This window comes from Sminthopsis crassicaudata, chromosome 3, assembly GCF_048593235.1.
Source record: "Sminthopsis crassicaudata isolate SCR6 chromosome 3, ASM4859323v1, whole genome shotgun sequence".
NCBI classification, from domain to species: Eukaryota; Metazoa; Chordata; class Mammalia; order Dasyuromorphia; family Dasyuridae; genus Sminthopsis; species Sminthopsis crassicaudata.
Window position 1 is genome coordinate 650,088,188 of NC_133619.1, and position 10,736 is coordinate 650,098,923.

The following is a 10,736-nucleotide window of genomic DNA, read 5'->3' on the forward strand; positions in this document are numbered from 1 at the left end:
TCAGGATCTCTTTACCTCTTGAACTCTCCAAGTTGCCATGATGACTGGAAAGATCCATCTCTCCGTATCGTGGTTGGCTCTCTTAAGAGAGAAAACCAACAGTCAAAAAGCTTTTGGTTGGAGAGCATCTCATTAAAAAATGGGGTGAGTAGGTTCCCTCAAAGGACACACAAATTAAAAGTCAGGCAAGAACATGATGGCTTAGTTCTATTTCTAATGCTATCTTCTTTTGGGAGCTTCCACCTGCTGAGCACGGTGGCCTGGAAGCTCCCTCTGAGCCGGAGACCAATAGAGAACTGAGCTTCATTCTCCCCTCGAATCCATGAGTACCTGTGGAGAATGATGGTGACATAGAAAGTTTCCATTACTGGGAAAATTTTATTAGGCCACCCCAAAGCAGAAGCCTCAAGGCCAGAGAAGAGTCATAATCTGCCTTCTGAGCATGGATGGTGAGAGGATGGTCAGATCAACTTTTAGAGCAGGCAGTGAGCTTCAGACACTGGCCCATGGGGATTGGAAGAAGGCTGTTGCTCTGGTCTACCACGTGAGAGGTGCCATCTCTAGCCAGGGGATCAGGCAGGGGAGAGCCAAGCAGGTCAGGCAGAATTTCTTTATCTGTGGTACAATGGGGTAGGTATGTGGGCTAGAAGCATGGTAGCTTCCCATTTTCCTCTTTCTATTATTGGCTCACTGTTTCTAGTGGCCTTGTTTCTAGTGGCTGGCAAAGCGCTAGTGATATTATTAATGCTCTCTCCTGTTCTGCTGCCCTTGGACCAAGTCCTGATCACCTTGCCCTAGTTACAGATTTCTTTGGAATGATTGCATCTGACATGAGATCTCCTAACTTCTAGCTGAGACCTAGGGATGGTCTATTCCCTATATGGTGGGCTATTCCTAGCCCACAACAGGCAGTCCAAAGCTGGGAACACTGCAGAATCAGAGACATGGGAATGAGAGTGAGACAGAGCTCAAGGTCAGGAGTGGAAGCGCAGAGGGTGTGAGCTGGGAGGAATCTTTGAGATGATAGAATCCATCCTCCCCACGTGAGAGAAAAGGAAATGAGAAATAAGAGCTAGGATCTGAGCCCAGGAGCCCCCCTCTCTCAGCACTGCATGTAGGCTGAGTGGAGAGTGTCTGAAGCTTCCCCCTGGTCCTGCTTGGGTGGGAGGGAAGCGTCCCATGAGTTTCTCTTCTAAAGCCCCAGATTTGGGAAAGAGGGAGTGGGGGTCCACCTTTGAAGATGATCTGCTTCTTATATTGTGAAGGGCACAAGTGACCATCTGTTCGTCTTGTCTTTTATTATGTGAGCTATCAGAGGCACAGAGAGAAAGGGACTTGAGTTATGTGGGCCAAGCTGGGGCTCAAACCCAGATCCTGATTCCCAGGCCAGTGCTCTTCCTCCCCTAGGACCTCTCTCTCCTTAAAGCCCTTCCAGCTGCTGAGATGACCCCCGAGGGAGAGGTGGCCCTTGAGTCTCAGGGATTTGTTCTCACGATCTTTGAAGACTGGCCTCCTGCGGAGACTCTGGGCCTCTCAGAGGGAGAATTCAGCAAGATGTCCTCCAGGTAATGTATCTCAGAGTGGAAAGAGTGTGACCAGACTCGTGGGAGGAGATAACAAGTCCCCTACCACATCCTGAGCAGGACCTCTCTTTAGGGGCTTACCGACTCCTGCTGTGTGCTCACTGAGGTCTGGGAATCTCAGGCGCACCATGGAGCCAGATCTCCTGTGTCTGCTCTGCCTTGGTGAGCCCCTGGGCTGGGCTGGGGGAGGAGGACGGTGGGAGCAGAGCTTTTGGCTGGCACACTCCGGGGTACGGAGAGAGACCCTCGGTGCTGAGGCAGCGTTCTTGGCCTGAGCAGGACCCAGAGCTCTCTGCCACCTGAATCTGCCTCTGTTCTGTCACGGAGGACTTGGGGGAAAGAACTTTTAGGGGAAGCGGCTGGAGGGGAGTAGGTTGTCATTGATAATCTGAGCTTCTCTTCCAGGGCTATGCTGCATCTACATGATTAGGGCACAGTCAGGTGAGTCTTTCCCTTGGGGGCATCTTGTTGAGGATAATCAAAGAGGGAGAAGCTGGGGTGGGTGCACTCCATTGGTCTATTTCTCACTCTCAGGGAGGGAGAGGGGCCGCCATGCATCCATTCATCATTCCCAAGGGAATCAAGAAGGGAGAAGAGGGACCTGAATCCCTCTCCCATTCCTCTCATAACAATCAGGAAGGGAAAAGGAGAGGATGACTTTGGATGAACCTGTGGAGTTATTGGGTTCCACTCTGCCTCCTAGAGTGGGCTTGTGGGAGCTCCTCCTTATAGATGCTCTCTTAAAGGTGTGAATCTCATGGAATTCTAGTAAGAAAGGGGGAACCCCCTTCTGCTTCTGTGCAAGGATACATAGTTAAATGAAGTCTAGTGATCGTAAAGGAATTTACAGGTCCGAAAACCTAGATTGATAAAAAAGGTTTATTTGGGGTTGGAAGTAAGGGTAAAGGTAGAAAGATGCCAGGGGTGGTCGCCGGGCAGATGGGAACCCTTACATGGCTGGAAGGATACCATTTTGGGGGGGCTCCTGCAAAGAGACTGGACCCCAGAGTTCCCTTTTGATAATTCTGAAGGTGGGTGGAGTCCCAGGATCCTGGCTGGTTTGGGCCAGGGTTAGCATTGAATAGAATCCAATGAGTCCTTAGATAAGGAAAAGCTATTTGTGGGGGTTGGGGAAACCTGAGCAGATAGTGGGGGGCTGGGAAAGCCAAAGCTAGCTCAGATCCCGTGGGGCTGAGGAAAGCCTGGATATCATTGGAATTCAAAGGGGAACTTTTGGACCAGGATTTGTGAATCAAGAGATCCTAGCTTCTTCGGCCAAGGGGGGGGGGTTGGAAATCAGAAAGGAATCTTAAAGGGACCTCAACCCCCATCAAGTACATTACTGAACTAGAGAACTGTTAAGAACTGCTAAATTAGATAATTGTATCCATTCCAGTGACTTAGCACCTGGTAAGAATCCTAACAGATGAGGAAGATATAGGAGAAGTTATCTGGCCTTGTCTACTGGGTGCTAAGCCCAGGGTCTTTGTGCCTTCCACCATGGAAGCCAAGGGATACAGCAGCGAGAATGCCGGACCAGGAGCCAGGGCCCCCGAATCTGGTCTGGGACACTTCCCAGCTGTGGGATTCTGGGCAAGGCAGTTAACCTTGGCCTCCCTCAGAGTCTCCTGGAAAAGGGGAGAATCTGAGCCCTCAGCACCCTGCTGTGAGGATGCCGTGGGATGATATCTGTCAAGTGCCTAGCACAGCACCTGGCCCCTAGGGGGCAGTACACAAACACCAGGAATTGTTCTCATCGATGACAATGATGATGATCATCAATTGTGGTCCATGAGGTGGAAGGCTCAGTCTTCTGCCCCAGTCACAGAGCAGTCAGGCTCTGACTCTGGGCTTTCCTTTGCCCTCCCCCCATATGTTTCCTCTCCCTCCCAGGATCTCCTCCCAGGCCATCTCTTCATGCTGAGCCAGGCCCTGTGGTGAGACCAGGGGAGAAGGTGCTCCTTTGGTGCACAAGACCATCATCGTCATACCATCAGTTGGTGACATTCATTCTGCTGAAGGCTGGGACACAGGAGCCCTTCCAGAAGAACCAGGAAAGTGTTCCTCTAACTGTTTTCCCCCTGAAGTCTCTGCGTGCCCAGGACTCCGGGATCTACAGCTGCATTTACTATGAGACTTCCCGCCCACATGTCAGGTCGGAAGCCAGTGAGACCCTGGAGCTCTGGGTGACAGGTGAGAGAGAGCAGGCCCAGGATTCCTGGGGGCATTTTGGGAGAGGTTGGTGTGAGGGGCCCCTGTGAGCCCCGTGCAGGAAAGGGAAGGAGCCAGGGGAGGAGGCCCTGTGTGAGGGGCCGCCCTGGCCAATGGGAAGGAGTGAGGATGGAGGCAGAGCAAACTTCACTCCCTGAGAATGAGCAAGGTGGGCGTTGTTCCTCCAGGAATCTCTCCAACCCTGTGGCACTGAGGTGGCGCCTGCCCACAAGGGAGGTCAGCCACAGAGCCTTGCTGCTCCCTTGGCAGAGGACACCCCCAGATACTGCCACTGAGGCCTTTCTGATTCAGCCTGGGAACTCAGGATGACGGATGGAGCAGTGGTGGCAGTTTTATCTCTATACTGTGCAGGATTGGAAAAGGGGTGAACAATGCCATAGAAAAGAAAGGAAAATTAAAGGGTTTTTAAAAAAGAGTTAGAGTTAAGTTCCATTGAGGCAGGAAAGGCAGAGAGGCTGGGTGAAAAAGTGAAAGTGGCCAGGGGAATCCCCCCTAACTCCTTTGAGACTTGGAGGGCTCTGGTCTCTGCTTGCCCCCGCAGACAGCCTTCCCAAGCCCTCTCTCTCAGCCCGGCCCAGTTCCAAGGTAACCTCGGGGGACAATGTGACCCTCCTGTGTCAGGGGCCATCCCGAGGTGTGGAGTTTGCCCTGTACAAGGATGGAGAGGAGATGCCTGTGAGCACCCGTGAGCCCAGCCAGCATGGGGCAGAGTTCCCCTTGATCCACGTCAACATCAACCAGACTGGAAAGTATAGGTGCTGCTATCTCCTTGGGAGACAGAGCCCTGTCCTGGCCCCGCCCAGTGATCCCCTGGAGCTTATAATACAAGGTGAGGGCCGGATGCCTGAAAGTCCAGCTCAAGAATGACTGTAGTTGTCCCTTCTCCCTAAACTCTTAATCCGCAGAACTGGGCAGATAGCCCCAGGAATCCCTTTGGCTCTCACGTGGAGACCCAGAAATAGAGTAAGGGAAGAGCCTGCCTTTCCCCAGACTTTCAGGGCCATTGGGATCATGCTTGAGAGCTGGGCGGGGGGCTTGGCTTTCCGAATCTTCACTCCTGTGATCTTCCTTTTCCATTACATTTTCCAGAGGAGCAGAATGAAAGTCTTCTCACCAGAGGTAAGGGTCCTTGAGATGGGGAGAGGGGTCAATAACCCCCTTGGATCTGAGCTTAGGGAGGGATCCTTTATGAGAGGTCAGCAGAGCCTGATGACTGTTTTTACTTTTCTCCTCCTCCAATTACAGAAAACAAAACCATCCTCATCACTGCCCTCAGCTGTGCTTCTATCCTCTTCCTCTTCTTTACCTTTAGGAGTCATTGCCACACTCAGAATGGTGAGTTTGGGGAGAAAAGGAGTGAAACTCTAGGGAGTCGAGGGATTCAGTAGCATGGGGACCACTGGGACCTCAGTTTCTTCAGCTGTGAAAGTGGGGGCCAACCTGAAGTCAACTTTAAGGTGCCTTCCAGCTCTAAATCACAGGCTGGTGACTGACCCAGGTCTCCCTCTTTCTCTCTCATCAGTGATTTCACATGGAGAGACCTCCAGAAGGTAGGGAGCTTCAGCTCATCTTCCCTTGCCTCCTTTGTCTAGTGTGATCTTAGATCTTCTATGATTCTATTGGGGAGAAAAGGATGAGTGATACTCCCAGGATGACCCAGTCCTCTTTTCTCCTCATAGATTCCCAAGATGCCTCAGTTGTACTTGGCTTGTCTGCTTCTCTTCTAAATCTGGAGCTCCCCAAGATGAGACTGAGTGTAAGTGACTGAGGCAGGTGGCAGGGCAGGTATCCTGGCTATGTCCTTGGGAAGGCCTGATCTCAGAGTCCCAACTGACAGAGCCTTCTCTCCAATCCAGATGCCCGGGTTGCCAAATGCAGACACTCGAGAACATCTGTGAGTTATTCTGATCCCCTTTGGGAGGACCCTGTCTCCTCCTGGGTCTCAGCCTCATCTCTCCCAGCTTCCCTCCTCATATTCTGGCTTTTGGTTTCATCCACTTCTCAGTAACTGACCTGTGATTTTGTTCTTTCTTTCTTCAAAGGAAATATCAGAGTATCACTCAAGTGATACTGGCTGATCACTCCCCCTCTTGTTTTTCCTTTAGGTTCCTGAGGCTGAAGACCCTGAGGGACTGACCTATATCCAGATGAATCCAGTCAAGAAAGAATAGCAGAAAGCCCCTGGAAAGACGTGTCCTGATCCAACAATGTATGCTACTCTGCAATGATGAACAAGAACTTCTTGCTCTGGGTTCTTCCTTAGGATCTTTTGCTAGATAATTATCCATGTTCCTCTTTCTCAATGTGGGTACCCCTTAAATTCTCTTTGACTTATCTCCTCTCACACACTTCTGGTGATCTCCTCAGCTTCTCTGAGTTTTATCACCATAACTAGGCCAAAGGATCCAGGCCTTCTTCCCTGAACTTTAGGCCCACATCATCAGTTGCTGATTAAAAATTTCCAATTGGATGTCCTATAGGCATTTCCAACTCTATTGTTTTAAGCAGAACTTTTTTGTTTCTTCCCTCTTCAAACGTCTACAACTTTCTCCTTTTTCAAACTTCCCTCCTTCTACTGAAGGCATCAGTATTCTCATGGTCTCCCAGGGCCATAAATTTGTAATTATCTTTAAATGTTTTTTCTGCTCATCCGCAGTCATTTGCCAACTCTTTTCTATGCTACCATCATAGGATCTTGCTGTTCTAACCCTATTTCTTTGCCCATATTGTCCCTTGTCACCACCCTCTTCAACTATTTCCATAGCCTATTAATTGAGATTTCTGGATCTGTCCTCTCTCCTCTGCAACCCATCCTCCAGAAAGCACTGAAATGAAATTTTCTAAAGCTCTGGTCTGACATAATTTATATTTTGTCAAGGAGGCTTTTATGTCTTTTCTCTTACTTTTAGGATCAAACACAACTTTTCCAGTTGGGCATTTAAAGCCTTTCACTGGTTAATTCTTACCTGTCTTTCTAGACTCATTGTATGTTTACTTTCTCTCTCTATTCCAAAAAACAAAAACAAAAACAAAAACAAAAAACCAAAAAAACTGAGCAGCCTGTTGTTCCTCAAAACTAAGAGCTGATCTCCCATCTCTGGGTCTTTCCAAAAGAATTTTTCCACTATTGGAATAGGATTTCTGGGAATCCTTTAAGATTAAGTTCAAGCATATCCTTTTATAAGAGACTTTTCCACATTCAACAAAACTGAGTATCTTTCCCAACCATTATGCTTCTTACTCACCATTGATGTTTTTCTTTTTTAAACACTTAGAAAAAAAAAACTTAAAAAAACACCAAATAAATGAACACTTCCACATAAAGTAGCAGGAAGAGTTTTTATGAAATTGATTTTTATATTGATCTTGCTTTTCTTTTTGGAATCTATAATAAATTAAATATGCAGCTTTCTGTTGTTTGGGGATGATTTTATTTATTTTTTTTCATATCAGCAGAATTTTTGTCCAGGATCCTTTCCCTTCCTCATTCCAAGGAGCCATTCTACTAAATGTCAACAGACATTAAGAACCTAGTCTCTAAAGGAATTATGAATAAGCACTGGGGATATACATAAAGACAAAAGACAGCCTCTGGTCTCAAGGAAATAAAAGTTTAGAAGAGGAGACAACATGCACACAAATACATTCAAATAAGCTATATACAGAATGTGCAGAGGTTAGGGAAGGAAAGGCTTCCTGTAGAAGATAGTGTTTTAGTTGAGACTTACAGAAAGCCACGGAAGGTAGAAATGAAGAGGGAGATAGCCATGGAAGACATAAGAGATCAGATGGGAAAATGCCAGGAGTAAAGAGGTAGAAAGTGTCAGGAAATAGTATGAAGATCAATGTCACTGGATCAAAAAGTCTGTGTCTGGGAAGTAAGTTGACTGAAAAGGGTGGGGCTAGGTTATAAAGGGCTTTGATTATGAAAGAAAGGACTTTGTATTTGCTTCAGAAGGTGATAGGAAGCCTTTGGAATTTAATGAATGTATTGGGGGGAGTGACAAGTTTGGACCTTTCTTTTAGGAACATCACTTAAGTGCTTGAATGGAGGATTGATTGCTGGGGAAGGTTCTTGAAGCAGATACCAACTATTGCAAAAGTCTAGATATGAGGAGATGAAGGCCTACACTAGGAAAACGGAAGTGTCAGAAGAAAGGTTGTATTGAGAGGTTCTGCAAATATTAAATTGAAAAGTCTTGGCATAATATTGCATATGGGGGGGAGTGTGAGATATTGAGGAATCTAGAATGATTCCTAAGTTGGGAGTCTAGAGTCTGGGATGATGGTGATACCCTCTACAACCACAGAGAAGTGAGAAAGAAAGGGAGGTTTTGGGAGAAAGATAATGAGATCTTTTGGACATAATGAGTTTAAGATATGTATTGGACATCTAGTTCTAGATAGTAGATTGGAGGTCAGCAGAGAGACTGAGATAGAAGGGTACATTTCAAAACTGTCAGGATAAAGATGAGGGCTCATGAGTCATCAAGTGAAATAGTATAGAAGGTGCAGAGGGGAGAGCTCAGGATAGAGCCTGGAGGGACACATCCGGTTAGAAAGTATGACCTGGAGAAGAGGGAACAAAGGAGACAGAGAACTGGTCAAATAAGGAAGAGGAAAACCCTAAAAGCCTATAGAGAAGAAAGTATAAAAGAGGAGGATGAAGGAAGATTGGAAGGGTGGATTTGGGTTTGGGTGTGTGACATCTTATAAAGGACAGAGGATTTTATATTTTATCTTGCAAAAGGAGCCACAGGGGTTTATTAGGAAATCATCATCAGATCTGAAATAATCAGATGTGAAATTTAGAATCAGTAGAGTTTGGAAGCATATTATTGTAGGGAGAGTAAGAGGAAATTTCATCACTAGGTTTGTGAGCTTGGGTAAGTAAGTGTATGGTGGTACCCTGGACAGTGACAAAAAAGGAAGATGGTAGGACTTTGCTGTCAGTGAGTGTGTGTGTGTGTGTGTGTGTGTGTGTGTGTGTGTGTGTGTGTGTGTGTGTGTATGTGAGGCTAAAGAGTTCAGATTTGTATCTGCTGCCTTTAAGATGTTTGTGGAACATCCGCTTTAATATATCCAATAGGCATTGGGGAGATGGGAGTCTACAGAGACCGGACAAAAAGATTTGGAGAATAGCAGCACAGAGATAATTAAATTGACAAGAGCTGATGGGATTATCAGATGAAGTAGTTGAGGGAAAGGTGAAGAAATTCTAAAGAAGAGCCTTGGGGAACCTCTATGATTAATAGATAATGACCTGAATGAAGATCCAGAAAAGGAGACATAAGGAGGAGCACTTGCATGGGTGCAAAAAAAAAAAAAAAAAATCCCAGGTTCAGGAAATCCCAGAGAGGAGAACATAAAGAAAAAAAGGGGATTGAAGAAAGGTTAAAAAAGATAAGTGCTGAGAAAAAAGAAAGTAGTTGTGTTTGTCAAGAGTCTTGTTACTTTGGAGGGAGCCATTTCAGTTGACATTAGAAGTTAGATTGCAGAGAGTTAAGAAGAAAGGAAAGGAAAAAAAGTAGGAAACAAGAATTGTAGAAGGTCTTAAATCATTTAGGTATGAAAACGGGGAGAGATATACAATGATAGCAGACATGCATGGACCATATGAGGATTTCCTGAAGATGTATGTGTTTGTAGGCAGTAGGGAAGAAGCCATTAAAAAGAGAAACTCAAAGATTATTGAGAGAGGTGATATGGGAGCATTCTTTACTGAAGACAATAAGAAAGAATGGGATTGGTTATGCCTATAGAGTGGTTTACCTTCTGCAAAAACGGTCAAATACTAATTTTTAAAGAGGAAAAATAAAAGAGGAAAAAGACAAAAATGGGAAAACCAATAATATATTGACAGAATCTGAAAATGAATGCAATATGCCATACTCACATTGTCAAAGGAATGGAACATGAGAGTTTCTTCTCATTTCTCTTTTTTTGGAACCATTCTTGTTCTTTATAATTCTGCAATATTCAATTCTGATTGCTTTATATATTTTCTTTCCAATTATATTGTATAGTTGTGGAGTTGCATAGCTAGCTAATATAATAGAGTTTTAGTTCTGGAATGGGGAAGACTTGAGTTAAAATTCAGCCTCAGACTTCACCAGTTGTGTGACATCAGGCAAGTCATATAATCCCTTCTCCTTTTTTCAGTTTCCTTAATTGTGATTGGGGGTAATGATATCTTGTAGGATTGTTGTAAGGATCAAATATGATACTATTTGTAAAAATATTTAGCAAGATATTCTTCAGCTTATATATTTTAGAGTGGAAATAGTGTGACCAGGCATTAGTAGAGTAGGGAGTGAACTAAACTATTGTAACAGAAAAGAAAAAAAATCTGTATGTTTTAAGAGTGAGAGTTGTTTCCCTTGAGAGGGGAAGGCAAAGATGGGCTGAGAGAAAAGAAAAAGGGTAAAGGGAATCCATCCTAGGCTAGCTAACTCCTTTGAGACTTTGAGAGCTCTGGTCTAGGCTTTCACTGCCCCCCTACCCCCCACTTCCCAAGCTCTCTCTTTCAGCCTGGCTCAGTCTACGGTGGCCTCAAGCACTCCTCTCCCTTTCTTATACCTTTCCCCTACTATTTCTGTTTTTCCTTCTTTTTAGCCTACCCCTTTACTTTTCCCCTTTACCCTCCACTTTTCTATAAGGTGAGAGAAGATATTCTTTCTTTGAGCCAAATCTGATGACATTCAATCTGATATGATTTACATAATGTTCATCCCCTTCCCTTCTTTTCCTCAATTATAATAGGTTTTCTTTGCCTCTTCCTGAGATATAATTTCCCTCATTTTACCTCCAATTTCCCCTCTTTTTTCCTGTTAAAATCCCTTTCCATTTCTAGTTTCTTTTTATATTTTAACAGTAAAATCAGATTATACATGCACTCTCTATGTATACCCATAACAGAAT

At 45.3% G+C, this 10,736-nt stretch overlaps 1 protein-coding gene across 1 annotated transcript; it reads left to right on the forward strand.

Moving 5' to 3' along the window:
- Positions 1 to 3,083: 3,083 nt before the first annotated feature.
- On the forward strand, positions 3,084 to 5,986 carry LOC141562643 (immunoglobulin superfamily member 1-like). The gene is made up of 9 exons (XM_074302647.1): positions 3,084 to 3,144; positions 3,477 to 3,776; positions 4,357 to 4,644; positions 4,905 to 4,934; positions 5,061 to 5,150; positions 5,338 to 5,365; positions 5,495 to 5,571; positions 5,672 to 5,802; positions 5,921 to 5,986. The coding sequence occupies exons 1-9, from the start codon at positions 3,084 to 3,086 to the stop codon at positions 5,984 to 5,986; spliced, it is 1,071 nt and encodes a 356-aa protein (XP_074158748.1).
- The last annotated feature ends 4,750 nt before the right edge of the window (positions 5,987 to 10,736 follow it).